This window comes from Bombus terrestris, chromosome 3 (assembly GCF_910591885.1).
Source record: "Bombus terrestris chromosome 3, iyBomTerr1.2, whole genome shotgun sequence".
Lineage (NCBI taxonomy): Eukaryota > Metazoa > Arthropoda > Insecta > Hymenoptera > Apidae > Bombus > Bombus terrestris.
The window spans coordinates 15955799-15975161 of record NC_063271.1 but is presented as its reverse complement, the minus strand read 5'-3'; the positions used below and the strand labels follow the sequence as shown (position 1 = coordinate 15975161).

General features: G+C 34.6%; 3 protein-coding genes and 2 long non-coding RNA genes across 11 annotated transcripts in view; 3 read left to right on the top strand and 2 right to left on the bottom strand.

Moving 5' to 3' along the window:
• Positions 1–3053, top strand: part of LOC125384770 — a 29988-nt gene extending 26935 nt beyond the window's left edge. For 3 of the 4 annotated variants that reach the window (XM_048404646.1, XM_048404647.1, XM_048404645.1), the window contains exons 2-3: positions 1172–1338; positions 2259–3053. In XM_048404646.1, coding sequence (XP_048260603.1) covers positions 1172–1338; positions 2259–2528 — 437 coding nt within the window. In that variant the 3' untranslated portion in view covers positions 2529–3053. Of the gene's footprint in view, positions 1–618; positions 954–1171; positions 1339–2258 lie in introns of those variants that run through there. The other variant, XR_007223530.1, reaches the window with a different exon arrangement.
• Positions 1–19119, bottom strand: part of LOC125384768 — a 92949-nt gene extending 73830 nt beyond the window's left edge. Inside the window, exon 1 of one of the 2 annotated variants that reach the window (XM_048404642.1) lies at positions 18752–19119. In XM_048404642.1, coding sequence (XP_048260599.1) covers positions 18752–18943 — 192 coding nt within the window. In that variant the 5' untranslated portion in view covers positions 18944–19119. The remainder of the gene's footprint in view (positions 1–18751) is intronic. The other variant, XM_048404641.1, reaches the window with a different exon arrangement.
• Positions 5085–7677, top strand: LOC125384772. The gene is made up of 2 exons (XR_007223533.1): positions 5085–5599; positions 5683–7677. It is a non-coding gene; the product is annotated as an uncharacterized LOC125384772 (long non-coding RNA).
• On the top strand, positions 7836–9650 carry LOC125384771. 2 transcript variants are annotated; one of them, XR_007223531.1, is made up of 4 exons: positions 7836–8015; positions 8668–8792; positions 9261–9353; positions 9507–9650. It is a non-coding gene; the product is annotated as an uncharacterized LOC125384771 (long non-coding RNA). The 2 variants fall into 2 exon arrangements; XR_007223532.1 differs by having other exon boundaries at positions 9261–9348; positions 9507–9628.
• On the bottom strand, positions 13500–16059 carry LOC125384769. Of its 2 annotated transcripts, none has more exons than XM_048404644.1 (2): positions 15513–16059; positions 13500–13862 (listed from the first exon to the last, which is right to left on the bottom strand). In XM_048404644.1, the coding sequence occupies exons 1-2, from the start codon at positions 15927–15929 to the stop codon at positions 13644–13646; spliced, it is 636 nt and encodes a 211-aa protein (XP_048260601.1). In that variant the 5' UTR covers positions 15930–16059; the 3' UTR covers positions 13500–13643. The 2 variants fall into 2 exon arrangements, 1 of the variants encoding a protein (XP_048260601.1); XR_007223529.1 differs by lacking the exon at positions 15513–16059 and adding an exon at positions 13981–14122 and having other exon boundaries at positions 13717–13862.
• Positions 19120–19363: the final 244 nt, after the last annotated feature.

The window sequence follows — 19363 nt, the reverse complement described above, 5'->3', positions numbered from 1 at the left end:
CTATGTTTCCTATGTATAAAATAAATAATTCATACTGAATACATCTATTTCTATTTTCTCTTTTTCTTTAGATAAGAAGAATATTACAATCAACTTTCACAGAGAATTTTTAACATTAGATCGTCCCAAAAGTGTCTTTTATCTTATAAGGAAATAATAGACGCACAACATTTTTTGTTTTAAATTATTTTATTGAATTACGTTTAATCCATCTTATTCTATTGGAACCAGATGTGAAATAAAACAGTATAATTTTTAACTTCATGAAATATACATAGAATATTTCGTGGATATCGAATCTGCAGTCTTGCGTAGATCCAATTGTCGTATAGATGCAAACGTAGTCGTATACCGTCTGTTTAGTCTTCGGAGATGATCCAATCTGTTAAGAAGCTGAAACTCTAGAGGATTGGTACGATTGGTCAAACTTGCGTGGAAGCGTTTTTCCGAACTTGGAAATATCTTTCATAACTGTAGGTATTTTTAAGTACCCGTGTATGATTTCGTTGATTACCTGTCAGTGGATAAGCGTTAATAATGCCTTAAAATGAAATCGTTGAATGCTCTCGGAATACGTTTAATTGAAATAAATCGAAATAAATTTTTCGTAATTTCCAGATACGTTTACGATATTTTGCTTGCCAAGTCTCACCGTCGGACGTATCGCAAGAACAGCAGGAAAATTTGGCGAAATATCGTTAGAGACGCTATTCGACGGAAAAGCTAAACATCCGAAGAATTCCGTTGTAAATAAGAAACCTAAACCGATGTTTCACCTTATTAGACGATTTCCTCGATGATATCCCTTTCCGCAATCTTCCTAGCAATCTTGTCAACGAACGCGACGAAATTTCATCTTACGCATATCACCGATGTGTCTGTAAATGTCAAGACTAATATCTATTTATTTTTACAAAAATGTACAAAAGTCTGACGTTAATGAAAGCACGACACATTTGTTTGAAAAATGAAAGAAAGGAAGAAGTAGAAGGAAGTAATTTCTAAGAAATAAAAGAGAGAAAGATGCGAAGCATTAAAAAGTAGACAACGATTTGCCCAACGTCTTACGTCCGATTCCTACGTCGATTTTAATAATCTTTAGAAATCTAGGATAAATCACGATTTCTATTAATTAATACGTATTTGTCGGTTGATTGTGTCCGATGATCAGGCCAACTGTTAACTACGGAACATCGAACTCACGCAGCGTCGGAACGAGCAAACGATTTATGGTGTCATCAGTGTGATACAATGGAAGATGGAGAGAGATGCGCCAATCTGACCGGAAACTTCACCACTTTCGGGCACAAGTGCACCGGTGACAAAAGGACCTGTATGGTAATGACAAATGATAACAGAGATTCAAACGCTTGTTGATTATACACAGGTCACGCACGTGTTTCAGCAGATGTTTGATATTTTGCTTTGATCGCGTGCTTTTAAAGCAAACAGAATATAGCAAACAGCTAGCTAAAAGCGATATTAGTTATCGTCAACACGAGAGCGAAAGAAGACTGTTCAAGTTTCAAGTTCAAGTTCACAGTTTCATTTCGTTCATAACGCGATTTTAGTGTTTGGAAATGTTCAATATAGTCGATCAATTCAGTTTCATAATAATTACGTACTTTATTGAAATTGTTTCCGCTTTATAGGAACATATGTACATGGTGTACACATTTGAGGGAATATGCAAATGCAATTTTTTGTTTGTTCTTCTTATTTATTGATAATCAACAATGATATTGAATATGATATAATTGTACAATTTGCACATACACGGCAAAAATTTTACGAAATCCGTAATCGATATTAACCGACCGAATTAACAATGAACGAGTCGTATTCTCTGGAAATGATGCGAGATATTCTGGAAAATTGATATTCCCTTGACTAAAAATATGTTACGTTCACACTCACTCGTGTTCGTTACAAGTTCCAATGTGAAATGTCATACAGAGTGAAACAAGGAATTGTTGCAAATATTAATTTAATTTTAGTATCAAGAATCATTCTACGTACATGTAGAATTCTTTCTCATCTTTTCTTTTCAGTCTTCTTTTTTCTCTTTTCGCTCGATACTATCAAGTTCGTGGTTTAATGCCGCCCAAAATGAGCTCGTACTCGGACAAAATTAAAAGAAATACTATACTTTAGCGTACGAGTGTCTCTTGCGATCCGCTAGGACATGTCATATAACGAACATCGTGAAAGTTAAAAATCTGCAAATATTCCTTTCACGTTTGCTTCTTTCTCTTCAGGTAAAGCGATTTTCTTACACTACCAGCACCGAAGATTCAACGTCTAGTCCACAAACTTGGTCGGTGGAGAGAAAGTGTACTAACAAATGCGACTCCGGATGTATAGTGGTCGGTGAACGAACAAAACTCTCCGCTTGCACCACTTGCTGCGAGAAATCGTTTTGCAATATCGGTACCGGTGCTGCGAACGACTTGACGATAAGAGGGATCGATCTGTTTCTAGCTTTAATATTACAAATTACATTAACAATTATCATGTATCCGTCCTGACATTGCAGACGAAATAACACACGATCGTGAATCATTTTAGTCACCGATGAGAATAATTGGTTCCATTAACGCGTTTATACGTACATTGTAACATATACTGTAATATTACACAACAACACGATACATAAGATTTGTCGCATTACCAATGAAAATGCTGTTTTCATTTTGTAAATGTATACATGGAGTTTCATTCCTTATGTGTTTCATAATAATATTACGATGAATATTGATTAATAAGTCAATAAAATTACGACGATATCGATAATACGAAGCTCAGAAATAAGAAAATAATAATGATGTTCTCGTTCTACTGTCGATAAATCAAAGAACAATTGACAATATAGAAAGGGGATGTTCTTAAGAATATAATAATTCATAATTATAATAATTACAAATACAATCAAATCTACGAGAATGAGATTTAAAACACTGCTAAGTTATTACTCGATCGTTCAACGAACCAATGTAATTTAAATTGTAAATTTTAGAAAAATTGTTATAGCAATACACTACCAATAAATTGTATAAAGTGACAAACTTTTCTAAAAAAAAAACTCATTAATCTCGATATAATAATAAATACTTTTTATCGATTTCCATTTTTCCATTATCCTCTACTTAATTCCCAAGGATGTCAATGAGAAACATATTAGGTTGTTCCAAAAGTCTCTGTCTGTTTTATAAGAAAATAATAGATGCACAACATTTTTTCTTTTATATTATTTTATTGAATTTTGTATGGTCCGTTTTCTACTAATAGAACAAAATGGATCATAATGTAAAACAAAAAATGATGTGCATCTGTCACTTCCTTATAAAACGAAAGAAACTTTTGAGAAAACCCAATAGAATGGGAATTTTCTCGTGGACACATAACATTAGAAAATTGTACACAACTTTTATTTAAATTCCTTCGTACGATCTCTGTACAATATTCTTTTATTAATTATACCTTAATTTTCTTTTTATTTTACTTTAATTTTTAAGTATCCTCCGATTGGTTTCCAATTATTTTGATTATTTTGCAGGAAGCGAACAATTTTAACGATCGGCATATTTTTCGATACTCGTGAACAAGAGTGTACAACCTGGACGTTTATACACACTCACATTTCTCTCAAACGCACAAACATCCGCATTCCGTTTATAATACTAAAATTTCGCTGGAAACAAGGAAACGCGAGATCAGGTATCTACTAAATCGCTTAAACTATATAGTTTATACCAGCGCGTTTACAGCTGTAACCAATTAACGTAATTACACTGCCTAAATGAAAGCATTCAGTTTATACTCGTGCATTCTGTTCTTTCAACAGCATCCTGGAAATCTGCGTGTTATCATTTTCGTAGAAATCGAGAGAGCTTAGGTTGAATGTAGATCCGACATCGTCAAACGGAAAATTACAAAGTTCTTGAATTCCTGGAAGGTTCTAACGGGATATAGGGTTTTGTTCCAATGGAAAACGCATATTCGTTTCTAGGAATCGGTTTTAATTAAATTTCCACATCCGTGAACAAAGGGATATGATTTATCGTGCGATAGCATATAATGAAAACTAAGGCAAAGAATGGAATTATTTTGTTTTCGTAGAAAACGTGAGACGACATCGCCTTGTTAAGAGGAAATAAAACCATTCCAGGAAAGAATAACGATCGTCGTTAAGCGTAATGTAATTTCTTTCTAAAGAGTCATACTAATCTATCGCCCACGCGTAATGCCTCGATGCTAAGCATCTCTCATTTTGCATCTCGTTCGTTGCCATTCATCTCGTCGTGTAAAACGCAAATAAAATGGAAAGAAATATTTTTTATTCCAAGAAGCAATTATTCAAACAACAATTTATCAACGGATAAGAAAATCAGAAATGTCCCTTTTAATATTTTTAAAATTAATATTAAAACCATCTTTCTCTTCTTTTTTACACTCTTACTTATCTGAAATTCTTTATCTCCTAATTTCGATAAACCATTTTACAAAACGTAGGCTATTGTCCGTTTTACGTTTAACTGTTATGAAATTTTGCAGTCCATTTACGCATAATCTTGCGAGTAAAGTACATTTTGCCAAAAGTAATCGAGCGACTGTCTACTTTTGAACAATACTGTACCCAACAGCTACTTACAGTGCCTACAAAAAGTATTTCTGTATTATTTCTACTATTGTGTTTATCCCAGCGTGTTAATCAATTCTATTAATTGAAAGCATATTAATTGTCCTCTGTCTGCAAAAGCCTTACTGACATTTACACGCTGGATCGTTTAGGATCATGCAATATCTGTTTACGTTCTCGTGTTTTAAAAACTGTGCTCAAAAATTCTTGAATACTCTTGCAAGTTGCTAGAATATCTTCCAATAATTTTCATATCGATACATGTGAATCTTTTTAAACGAAGCGGAATCTAAGCAAAAATATGAAGAAAGTGGAAAATCGCTTAAAGTCACTGGTCGAAAACCATCCACTATGCAGATGGACAGATAAATTTCGCGTCACTTGATAGTACTATCGTATGACTACGAACTATTGACACTAGTTGAAAGTGAAATGTAACGGCTGATGAAAAAAAATTGAATAAGATAGAGATACCGTAAGTATTAGCATTAGGTTGGCATAAAAGTTTCTTTCGTTTTGTGAGGAAATAATAAATGTACATTTTTTGTATCATATTATTGTATTGAATTATGTATGATCTATTTTGTAGTAATAGAATCCATTTTATTTTATTCGTACAGAATTCATTAATAATAACATTATATTTCCTTATAAAACTAAAGAAACTTTTGGGACAACCTAACGCATATAAATACCTTTTCACAGCCACTGTATAAGATTATAAAAGATACTGATATACAGGATATTATTAGCTGTAGCTGCACAGCCACCACGCACTCAGCATCGCAAATATCGAAAGCCCTGAAGAAAATTTGATGAAGAAATGCTGTAATTTTATAAAACTGAATTCTAATCGACGAGACGAGTAAACGTGTGACAGATATCGTAGAATAGAAAAAAAAGTGTGTAATAGGCAAAAAAAGAAATGTTTAATATAAATTTTACTTAGAATTCATACACGTAAGTAGATATGACTTTTCTGCCAATCACTCACTGTGCATTATCTGACATAATTTATCTCTCGTACTTATTCTTTCATCCAGGCAAAGGAAGCTGTCGGAACAGATTTAATTCCCGTTCATTAGATTCGTCGCCTTACTGAATACGATATTCTCGAGTTCGCGGTTCAAGGGAAAGCAAAGAATTCTGGTGGGGTCGAGAGCAACGTTCAAGATGAAATCCTCGGCCCTTGTTAAATCGTCTCGGTCGGGGTCGAACAATGCGTTCGCCAGCATCCTCGTTTCTCGGTGATTGCACATAAAGCTGCCATTATTAGAACTTCAGTGAGCGGTAAGCGCTGGTGCTTTTTCCAGTCTCGCGTTCGCGCTTACTCTTGCGCACAATTCGCCGCTGCAATCGCGTGCGTTTCCAGCCGCGTTCATCCGTCCATGTGGCTGCCAGTCGTAGCACGAAGCTCGTTCGTCGCGTTTACTCCACTTTTTTCATCGAAAAATTTTATCCGGAATATCACGTTCGACTCGACGACCGATTAATTATCGTATTTTACTTTCACCGATGGTGCATCATTTTCATGGGAAACGTTTAAATTTCCACGTGGTGCCACGTGATGGAAAAATTGGCCACCGGTTGCTGCACGACGCTCCTTCGTCGCGCTTATTCCACCTCTTCGGCGAAACGTTCCATCCGGAACGTCGCGATCGACACGAGATCGAAATTAATTATATTCTACTTTCTCCAATGGTGGATCGTTCTTGCGCGAAAGAAAAATTTTAAATTCCTACGGCACGTGGTGAATAAATTGGCCACCAGTTGCTGCACGACGCTCCTTCGTCGCGTCTACTCCACTTTTTCGTCGAAACCTTCTGTCCGGGGGGTATCGCGATCGACCCGAGATCCGTTCGATCGTCTTATCCTTCCGTCCTTTTCGCGAAAGTCGTTCGAATTTCTGTGACGCGCGCGTGGAAAATACTGGCGCGAATCTTCGAGTTAGTGAGAATCTTTGGCTCGAATTTGATGATTCGTTCGCGTGGGAATCGCACGGCGAGCCGTGCGATTGTCGCGATCGCTCTTATCGCTCGCTCCACTTACGTTCCGCTTCGTTCTATCGACTACTAGTTTGCTGCATTCCCGGTTACTTCACTGGTGGTGAATCGTTAATCGACGCGAGTTACCGCCGACGAGTTTGTTACGATACGCAAGTACAGTGGAAAAAGGAGTTTAGCGAAACAGTTTCGTAAAGCTAAACGATTGGACGAATCGAAAGGAATTGGAAGTCGTTCTAAGAATTCTGTTCGAAGACAGCTTTTAGAAGGCGAACGGCGATTGAAAAAAGAAGAAATTGAAACACGTGGAAGGAAATCGAGAAACGTTCGAATTCAACGAGGCAGTTTCGTACGCCTAGAGACGATGATCGAAGGAAATTGAGAAAGATTCGTCTGTATTTTAAGATTCTGTATCAATTTGGTATAAATAGGTCGAGCAAATATTCACGGTTAATCTTTTCGATAAAGCACTACCTACAAAACCACTGCATTCTATGATTTCATTTCATCTCTGGTGTACCGTAGAATCGTTCCCTTCTCCATTATACGATCGATTAAACAACACCCTGTGTATTAAAACCAACGATTCATCTTCGTATTACTTCTGCGCGAGCTACGTGATAAAGCGCGAGACATTGAAAATGTTAGAACGCGAGAGTATCGTCGCATCCGCGTCTATATGACACGGCGTTACATGACAATGTAACGTATATGTCGTTGATACGTTCCAGTCTGGTCGTATTTACAATTTCAGAAATTTTGCAACTATTTTTTCATTTTATCCGTAACGAGAATAGCGAAGATAAGACAGGCAAACGTGGTAAAACGTTGATAATTCGGTTACAGGGAAATCGAATAAATTTGAAGTTGAAGAAAGTAAGAGAAAGTGGAAACGAAGCAAACGCGATTCCTTAAGCCACGATGTTCAGGGATTTTATAATCTTTCCGGTGACGTCTTCGACGTGGAATACCCAGAAGCTGAGAAATTGATTCTGTACGATGAAAAAGACGATGTCTCCACAGAATACAACGATACAATAGCGGAAGAATTATCGATCGACGTAAATCCTGTTGAGAAATGCTCAGTTGGTATGACCGCTAGTTACTAAAAGGTTACTAGGGTTATGTTGGTACGACTCCTAACGACGCTCTTTTGTCTTGGGAGTCGACCACGTCTTAATTGCTAAGACGCATTGGGAAAGATTAGGCGTTTGCTGTGTGATTTGGTGTTTTGTATAAGAGAGAAAATAAAAGGTGTGATAACCAATCCGAGTGGATCAGCTTGATTATCAACCCCAACCTATATAAAATAACAAATCCCGAGGAAATTGGATACTTCTCTGGTCCTAAATGGCAAAGGAACAGATTATCAAGTAAGTATTATTTTTCCAAATGCCATTCTTGTACAATCGTTGCTTTTCTACTTACCACGTACAATATAGCGGTTAATAAATTAACGAATCATCGAATATTACTGAAAGAAAGAAATTGTACTGATATTCCAATCTATCGTGTACAAAAGTAATAATAACAGCATGTAATATAAGAATAGCTTATCTTCAGCCTTAAAAGGAACTCGGTTTACAATTATTCTCCCTATTGCGTTCCACTCTCGCTTGATCTTCTACACGTTCATCTATATTTCGCTGTTTTTAATTTATTTTATTATTCCCTGTCTATTATACATATGTATATTGTCCATTGCACGAATCTTTATCTATCTTGCCTAATTTAATGTAAAAAAATAGAAAAATAGAAAAATTTGCTGGAGGAATACGTTTACCAAAATTTGTCAAGAATTTTAAAGAAATTTGCAGGATGAAATTCACGGTGATACCGAATTGATATTTTTGAAATTATACTTTTGAAATAATTATTTATATCATAATAATTATTCCATGAATACTTGCTCGTAGATATTAATTTATGCTTTTAATAATCATGCGTTTAAGCTATCAAGTCGAGTCGAGTAGACTTTCTAATTTCGTGGAAGATAAGTCGATTTCTAAGATAAGTCATTTCTAGAGAAAAGACCAGCTGCTAAGGATTCGCCGCCACGATGGCTAGAGCTTGGAATAGCTGCTGATTACTCCGTGGTAGATTTTCATGGAATTCGAGTACAACAATATATCTTGGCTCTTTTAAACATCGTAAGTAATACCAAACGAAATTCTGTTATTATATTTAGATATAGAATACCTCCTCCTACATATGTACGCAAGCAACCGGGAAACATAGGGCAGAGTTATGCGTATCTCTGTATTTTCAAGGTACGCTACTTGCTTTCAAACATCTCGATCGTATACTCGGATGGAAGCTCTGTATTTTCTGTTTACATTGTTCAAAGCTTACACGTATCTTTTAAAAAGTTCAGCGAATAATTTATCCGTAATGGAATTTTGTAATCGATTAATTTCAGCCATTCGGCAATTGGTTTTCCAATGCTGTTGAGATTAATAACGTACATTTCCTAAGATAAATATAACGAATAAAATTAATTTTTTAGGAAAATTATATAAGATACGATGTATTTACGAGAGTTTTGAATAATAATTTATTTGTAAGGCTGTAATACTGTTTTAACGCCTGTTACATTTTCGTACGTATTTTAATCCTAGGTCAGTGCAATTTACATGGATCCATCGCTCGAATCCAACATGATTCTAGTGATCGTACGAATGATTTTATACGCGGAAAAACGAGACGGTATGGTAAGCGATTTCCATTAAATTATATCATTTAAGTAAAGTAGTAACTATCTGAGATACGCATATGCGAGTGTCAATTATTTTATTTTCTACTTATCTGTACAGTGTATGGTATATAAATTATATAGGTCAAAATATCTGCGCATGACGTTTTAGGTCGATAAAATGCAACGAGTTCCATTTTGTTAAATTGTTAAATTAAAACCTCCCCTCAAGGACGGCCAGCATCTCTTTCAAAACGCCGATATGGAGATCGACCAATTAGCAACAGCGCTCATTTCCCTCACTTTTGGAACGAAAGCTTTCTTTGACGAATCCGAGGATCTCATGTCCTTAGACCCACCCATTATAGTTTTCCTCGACGGCATCGTCGAGACGGAGAGTCACTCTCCGGTACGATCTCGACGACGATTCAAGTAACTCTCGGATACGTAGTGATTGCCCCATGCATTAACATTGAGTACAACTTAGACGCTAAAGAAGAGTGGAGTTTGTCATCCCGTTGACCGTGGATTCGTTATTGAGCCTAGGATCATCGTCATTAACTTCTCGAGTATCAAATTATCGCGATTACTTGTCCAATTCCATCATGGTCATGTTTGCACTGGTAAATATCTCCTCTATTGCATAACGATCACGTCTAGCGCCAATAGGGATTCGTTTCACGCCCTTAACCCTAACTCTAATCTTAACGCCAAACCGACATATATATATATATACATACATATATATATTTTATACATACATACATATATCAATTTTTATACACACAATTATACATATTTATATATGTATGTATATATATATATATATATATATATATTTATATAATATATTACAATCATTTAATAAACTTTCATTTTCATTTAATAATTTAATAAACCTTCGTCCCGCAAAGGCAAATAAATTCACGCATAACATTTCTCTTCAGCGGCATTGTTCTAGGATTGTATTTGTTGAAAGATGGATAGCATTAAGCGCTGGAATAAAGAATGACGAATCGTTATTCTTTAACCATCGTACTTAAACACATATTTATTGAGCTACTTGTATTTTAATCGAAGTCTAATATCCTCCATCTGTAGGCGTAAATATTACTGCCGTTGTTAATGTTATTTAAGTTTTACTACTGGAAAGGACATTTAAGTTTGAAGGCAGGCAAGTCTACTGTTCTTAAAGCTGACATTTAGACATCTAAGATTTTTTCTGTCTTTATTGACAAAAATATATTTGACTTTGCATATCTAAAATAAAGGATTTGCGTTATCTAAAATAAATAGATCATCTTTCTTTAGAAAATTCAATGTGGTGAAATTAGGATATGAGATAAAAGAAATACTATGCATATGATTTGATTGAAATTTTGAAAGTGTATAGACCCTGTTTTAGAAATATCAGTATTAATTCGGTAGACTATAAATTTATATTACAAAATTAACTGTTTTCTACTTTTGTTGTACTTTTCTTCTACTTTCTGGACATTTTATTGAAAATGCTGGAGATTTTAAATCAGTAATTAATAAAGTGAATTCATAAAATAACTTTTAAACGCATTGCTATCTAAAGTACAAATTCTTACGTTTTTAAAAATATATTCTTATAGTTATTGTATGTAACGTACTTGAATCTTTACGTGTATGGTTAAAATATTTTGTCCGCATTTTATTCAGTCATTTAAAATATCAAAGCAAACTTATTTCAAGTGAAAAATAATCCTTATTTCTATAAGCAGTATTCATTAAATGAATACTCATAATCCTAAAACATCCTTTCTATGTTGTACTAGATATATATACAATTAAAATGTGTAATAATGCGAATGATAAACTAGTTCGAATAATTATTTTGCTTAAACGTAAGTTAATTGAAATCAGATAAATGTTATACACGCATTATACCGTGCATTATGAACTATTGATTGATTGATGCTCATATTTAATTATTAACGAGAAAATTAGAAAAATCAAATTGAATTTAATCTGTCCTTCTTATATTTATTAAGGTGAGTTCTGGGACTTGAAACACTCGAGATTAGAAATTTTGATTAATGTTTCACATTATCACTGGACGCTTGTTGTAATATCTTTTGTACGAGATACACTATACATACACAAGATCAAAATGGAATTTCGAAACGGTCGTATCGTTCAACAAAAATCTCTTTTATCTTTGATCCTCTTCATAAAAATGCAATTCTCCTTTACAGAACATCATATAACATTTATTGTACGATATATTGTTCAATTATATTTCGAAATTTTCAGCTTCGAATCTTTGTTTAATTATACTGTAGAATTAAATATCATGCGTTATTTAAACATAGAGATAGACTAAACTTTTGTCCACATTTATTAAAGCTGTGTCAACTGAGATGTTTAAATTTGCGAAATTTCATGGACTTTTATATTTAATTTTTCATCATGAATCCCGCTTTGCGATACAATACATATTAGATTTATAATATCTTAAATTTACAGTATCAATGCTGATTTTATCCGAAATTATTTGTTTGCAAATGATATCTTTCTTCGTTGGAATTACCCTTCACTTATAAATTAATAATTATTAACATTGAACAGTATTGTTAAACTTCAATAAAAATAGGATCGATAACTAAATGTTAGTTAAAGAAACTTCCTATTACAGGTATAACAAATCATATTGAATTTTGTTTAGAAAACAATAATAAAAATGGGTGTCTTTTTGTGATAATAATTTACAGCATATCACTCGACTTATTCATATAAGAGATATTAGTTTGTTTAAATACCCTGTTGCACCCTTTTATTCATTTTCAACCCAATTTTTTCACAACATTAAAAAATATTTTAAGCCTGAAGAAAAACATGAAAAACTTCTTATTAGCATGATTTCATGCTAAACATCCTCTTAAGATATTATAAATCTTTCTTGTTTACTAAAACCAGAGCCTAACTGAAATATACGAGTATCGCAACAGGATTAATCGTAATACATGATTAAATACAAGCAATATGTAAGCTATATTTTTACTTTTTACTTCAGAAATAAATATTTCACGAGCATCGTCTTTAGCTTAAGGAAAATAAACTTGTGAAATTTAATTTAAAGCTTCGTAAAACATGGAAATGTTGCAGGATAACAAATCAGGAAAGATATATTAAATAAATCACAGTTCAGGTATCTATAACATGTGATTCTCTTAACAAATCTGTTTCATTCATCAAGCAACTGCAAAATTTCCGTAAAATCAGAAGCGGTTTCACAAATTATAGGCATTCGTAAACATGATAGATAAGAGTTAGTATCGCGGCGTTTTAGAGTATCTATGAGCGTAATATGGAAAGTAAAAAGATGTATAATAAAAATAGTTCACTTTCCAAGCTATCACTAACATTGTAACGAATTATTATACATATAACGGCTCACGAAAGTACTCGGACGCTTACAGAAACTTTCCATGAATATTTTGTTGAAGCTTTTCATGAATTTCAAGATGCATTAGGCTGTCTCAAAAGTTTCTTTCGTTTTGTTCTATTACTACAAAATAGATCATACATAAATCGATAAAATAATATAAAACAAAAAGTGTCGTGCATCTATTATTTCCTTATGAAACGAAAGAAACTTTTGAAACAAATGTAAATAGGAATTATAAGATGCTTATTGATTACCATCGGTATTTGGACAGTTAATTATGTATTGTATAAATAAGTCACAATATTTTTAGTAGGAGCATTTTTACCCCTAATCAATCATATGTTTAAAAATACTCTTTACATTGTACATTAGTTTTTTGCTATGTGTACGTCTGCAATAAGCAACTTCTAGCTTCCATATATATATTTCCAAATTAGTCTCAATTTTTACCGGTGTAATCATGATAGACACGTCTCGTTACATTGAAGTGAAGTGAAGAAAAACACTAACACACATAATATATATTGGCAAAAATCTTCTATCTAATATTTTCGTCAACTACTGTATACACATTTATTAGATATTTGTGTGAGATTAAAATCGACAGATACGATAAAAGAATATTGTAGAGGTATAGCAATAAGAAAGTACAAGGAAAGTATAGCTCGTTAATTTGAATTACACCAGATTGTCAGTCATCTATTAGGTCGTGTTAATCTCTGAATAAATTCTTAAATAAATAAGTGTTAATTAAACGAGAAAAACTTAGCATTTATTAGTATTTGTGCTTCTACATTACATAATGAATAGGTCTTTTAGGGAAGAAATTCTTAGATAAAGAAGTGTTAATTAAACTAGAGACACTTAACATTTATTAGTATTTGTTCTTCCCCATTACTTCTTGAATAGGTCCTTTAGGGAAGAACAGAGAGACGGTTCGCTGAATTCCGTCTGCTTTTGATTCTTGCTATTCCAAAACAAATTTGTCACTTCACCTGACATTGGTTTGTTCGAAGATACCGAGGGCTTTCCGCTCGACCCGGAAGCCCTCGGTATCTCCGTATCGTTTCCCTTCTGCGCCGTTAATATCTTCTCAATTGCGCTACCAAATACCTACGGACAAAATTGTTCTTATAAATTTATGAATATTATGTGTTTACGTATTTGAATGAAAATTTTTATGAAACGAGATTTCGCGTTAAAATACGTAATAGTAAATACGATAACTTACATGCTCTTTTTACCAAGATGAAAATGTATATGTAAATTTACTTGATGTATATGTAAATAGAAATATTTATATGTAATATTTATATGCTTGTATTTAAAATATTTTCATGCTTAAAGAATAAAGGTCATAATGTTATAAATATTTAAATCCTTGCACCTCTCCTTTATCGCGTAAGAAAGAGAAACTAAAAGTTTCACTCCAGAGAATGAGCTTCGTTCTAAAACAAATCAAATAACATATATTCAAGTATTTAACTGTTATTTAATATTCCTATATTATTAATATAGATGAGAGGTCGATAAGATAGTTTACAATCATTAAGTACAGTATCGCAGATCCACCATCAGAGATCAGTAATATTAAAATAAAATTCATGTTGGATTAAAAGTGTGGTTAAGTTGGGGCTAACCCCAAATTTGCAAATTTTGACCTAAGTCAAAAAGTGGCCATTTTTGCACCTCCTCGCGAACGAAAAATTCTTGTGCGACGTTTAAGAGAATTTATCAAAAAAAAAGAAAGAATTATTAGCATTTATACGAAATGTGACATGGAAGTTGAAAAAGATGAGTGTAGAGATGAAAAAATTAAGCAGAGGTCAAACTTACGCGCTACACTTGATCTTCATTTTCTTTAAATTTTGATCCAGCTGATAAATCAGTAATTAAACCAAGGGAACTAAGTTTGAAATCAAGCGAATCTGAAATACTATCAGACTGTTGCTACGTGAGAACAATAGCCATCTTGTACTTCGTATTTGCTCGATTCCAAACTCTAATCGATATACCAGCAGAATTTACCAGCAAAATAATTATTCAGAGATTCTGTCGGTAAAACAATTGAAGTTTAAAATCGAACGAATCCGAATTACTGCGAGATCGTTGGTGGCTATTTTTCTCGTAGCAACAAACTGATGGTACTTCAGATTCTTTTGATTTCAAACTACAATTGATTTATCAATAGAGTTGTCGAAGAATTATTTTGTCGATATCGGTGTAGAACAATAGCCAACAACGATCTCGCTGTACTTCATATTTCCTCTATTACAAACGTCGATTCATTTACCAGCAGAGCATCTGAAGAATTATTTCACATGGATCATGTAGAAAAAAAAAAAAAAAAAACGAACACGAAAATGGAACTGTAATAACATTTTTTATTCCTTGTTGAGAGCCGTTCTTAAACATTTTGCAGGAATTTTCCCTTCGCAAGAAGATCGAAAAATAACCACTTTTGACGCTCTGTTTTCATCCCATATGAATTTTATCTTTAATATTACCGATTGATAATAATGTCACTGCGATATTGTCCGCAATGATTGCAAATTATCTTCTCCACGTTTCACCTATATCGATAATACAGAATATCAAACAACAATTATTTAATTTCACGTTGTTGTTGACTTTATTAATTTTTACGATAAAGTGCATTCTCTGGAAGAGATTTTACGATTTACGATTTTCTTTTTCATTCCTCCTTTCACCTATGATGGCTCTTAAACAAGAAACGATATCGTAACGAGAAATACAACTTACCTGAGCGTCCACTTTGGTTCCACTAGTGTTGTCCCATACGACCTCGCTATTAGGGGACTTTTTACCGAACATTTTCTTCATCGCCTTCACTACCTTCAATTCATCGAACCTAAGACTTGAACTGGCCGTTGCTAAATCTTCCGGCTTCTTCGACATTTCCGTCGCGGAAGACCCTACCGAGCTTAGGATCGATATCAGATCCCTATTAGAGCAGACCATGCCCGCAGCACCGAAAACGGGTGTTCTCGCGGCTCTTGGCAGTTCCGAGACGCGCTTTCGGAGAGAAGACGTCGGCGAAACCGACAGAGTAGGCATTTCAAAGAATCGTTGTTTCGGCTGTTCAGTGTAACGTTGAACAGAACTGTTACCCTCCAGCGGCTGCATTTCGTACACTTGCTCCGTCGACGTCCTGTACATCCTTAAGCGCACCTGGCAAACGGATTGCTTTTATTCGAAAGACAGTTTCTTTTTTATCATAATTCGTGCGTTATGATACATGTTTCGATGATTGAGCCGTTAAACGTGACAAAGCGATGGAATTGTTTTGCACAGAAATTCTGGTTCTAAAATTATGTTAGGGATTCTAGGGCGTAATAACATCTTGGAACGCAAAGTTATCGATGTGTCGATGAAAGTTAAGCGAGCTTTATCGAAGCACACGTTCGAGTCTTTGGGCGATTGCTAGGAATACGCGTAATGTTCTTTTCTGTAAGCTGAAAAGTTGAACGACTATAAAAGGCGTTTGTAGAGGATTTCAAAGCGGAAGAAGAAGCAATACAAATGTTTAGAATCAGAAATTATCTGTTTATATAGAGATCTGTTTGATGCAAAATCTAAAATCAATCAAATCGGATTGTACGGACGTATTTGTCTGTATTAATCCTTTGACGTCGATACCAACGATGTATATAGCGAATGGCGGTTATCAGCCAAGATTATGAGCACGTAGGGAAGAACAGAACTGAACGCTTGCTGTTCCAATAATGACGATCCATAAAAGTCTGAACTCTAATAAAAAAAACGCATGATAACGAATACAGCGCGTATTCTTTCGTATGTCTTCAATGAATATGTATAAGTTTGCTCGTAACAGAGTTGAAAAATGCCTGTAGCGTTCCAAGTTTGAACAACGTTTGTGTCGCGCGAAAGTTGATCAATATCTGAACCGCTTGAACGTTAACAAGTATCTTTTTCTGTGTTCGAGGTGTGAATGCCGCGAGTGTCATGACCAGCCTTTCACGTGCTCTTGGCGCGCCTTCTACTGGCAAAGATGGGTCGCTACTTGAACTAACACGAGATGTTAGTTTTCCGAGAAGATCACGATATCTCTGCGGGTGAGGAAGTTCGGCAACTTGTACCGCTGTAATATAATTCCAAATTACCCTGCGGAGATACCGAGTTTACGACACGTCCCTGGCGATTGAGCGCGGGATGAAGCAAATTTCTATGTTATTGCTTAATAATTTATGATTCCAATTGAAAAATAAGCTTCTTCGCGACCATGCTATAAGCTTCACCGACGAAGACGTGCTTCCTTAGCGAGGCTCCTGACGAACAAGGAATGAAAACCATAGCGACTCGATTCGTCCGTAATTTTAACTGTTAATTTTCGCCTAATTAATAATTGTTCTAACTCCATCTAAAAAAGAAGAAAAAAAAAGTAATTGATGAATCCACGTATGCGTACATTGTTATAAAGAACGATATGATGTGTAAATAATTATAAGTTACAAAGAATAAAATAATAAATAATACGATGAAAATTGTATACCTGGAGAGCAACGAATATTTGGTTCTTTCAAATCTTAACTTCGCACGATCGTATAGAAGTTCGTCAACCTTAAACTCCGTTTTTCTTAGTCTGCAAACTAGCGGAGATAGAGCGGCTAAAATAAACGAAAGATCCTTACCTTCCTCGCTTTTAGGTCTGCGATGTCGTCCATAATGTCCAACTGAAGATTGTGCGTACTTCCTCTACCGCTCGGTGGTGCGGACATTCTAGACTCTGGGTCTCGACGACTCGGCAATATTCTGGTCACGACTCCAAAAGGAAAACGGGCGATTGATTCGCGACGATTACGGCCAAACAAAGTCGGTGACACTCTTTCAATCGTAACGACCGAATGTCTTCGGCCACCTAGCTGAGGAGCCGATGTTTGAGAGAGGGTGGACAGGAAAGTAGCTTCCCTCGGCGATGGTCCTTGTATTTTCGAGCTATCGCGGGAAAACGCGGTCGTCCAAGTACACGATTGATTCTCACAAAACCTCTAGTTCCTTAGAGCTTAACGCCACGCTCATCTTTTCACTTTTATCGCATATTGTCTCACCACTTGCGATACTTGTAATTACTTTTCTCTACTTTTCAATTTTGGAGTTGGTCAATGTGATTTCCGAATGGCTCGATTGACTATGTGAGTCTTGAATAAAGATGACAATTAAACTATTCAGATTAGTCATGTTGCTTCGTCAAACGATTTGAATTCAAGCAATTCGAAACCATTTTGTCAATGTGAACCTATTATTTTAACAATGTGAATCTGTAATTTTACTTGAAATATCCTTCCAAGTTTTTATGATGATTCAGACTGATCAAGTTACCTGAATCAAGCAACTAATTTCAAGTTACTTGAAACTATTTTGTTAACGTGTACAGTTGCTTGAATCAAGCAACTATTTTCAAGTAAGTTAAAATCATTTTGCCAATGTGAACCTGTAATTTTGCCTGAAATATCCTTCCAAGTTTTTATGATGATTCAGATTGGTCAAGTTACCTCAATCAAGCAACTATTTTCAAGTAACTTGAAACTATTTTATTAATGTGTGCAGTTGAGTGAAACAAGTATTTTCAAATAACTTGAAGCTATTTTGTTAACGCGTACAGTTGCTTGAATCAAGCAACTATTTTCAAGTAAGTTGGAACTATTTTGTTAACGCATACAGTTGCTTGAATCAAGCAACTATATTCAAGTAACTCGAAACTATTTTGTCAGTGTGAAACTATATAGACACTAGTTAATTCCCATACACATATATAATGTATAATGTATAAACAGAGCTATTTTTTCAGATCAGAAGGTACGATCAATCCTTTTCTTTAAATATATTATGCAATAATATAATAACGTTGGACAACGTTATGTTTTGTTAAGCTAACAGGATACACTAAAAATACATTATCAAGAAAGGGGATGTGGCCCGTAAGCAAGTATGTTCTTCTAGATATGACCATCAGACAGTACCTGTGATGCGGTTATCCCGGAAATACATTGCGGAGTCGGTAGAGAGCGTTTCCTGACCTCTCGCCAGGGAGACAATAGACGAGGATTTAAGGGTGTCGAATCGGGATCCATGCAACGCGGAGGCGACTCGTTCCTTCGCCCTTCCTCTTCCTCTTCGCCCGATGTGCTTTCCTCTATGACGATTTGCCACATTCACATTCGGGCTGTACCATTGTCTTCTCATCTTGATTTAGAAAACTCTCACTTGAACATAAATAAAACGTTTCTTCGTTGAAACCGTATCATAGTGGAGAACGATCGAACAGTACAAAAGAATGAATAAAAATAAGTCACATTTTTATTAATTTTCTTTTGTATCTAAAAACAAATCTGATAGATTCAAAGATACAAGATCTTTGAAAATATCGTATGGAATTTAATACTAATTTAGTGTGCAATTAAAAAATTACTATACTATTTTATTTCTCCTATATACATGTTGGAGATAAAAGGACATCGGGGCCTTTCTTTTGGAATTTTTGGGAAGACCCCCAATACTTTAGTCTAGACTTTTTATTATAGCTGCACTTAAATAATAAAACTCAGAAGTAGTTGTTTATGATTTAATCCGAC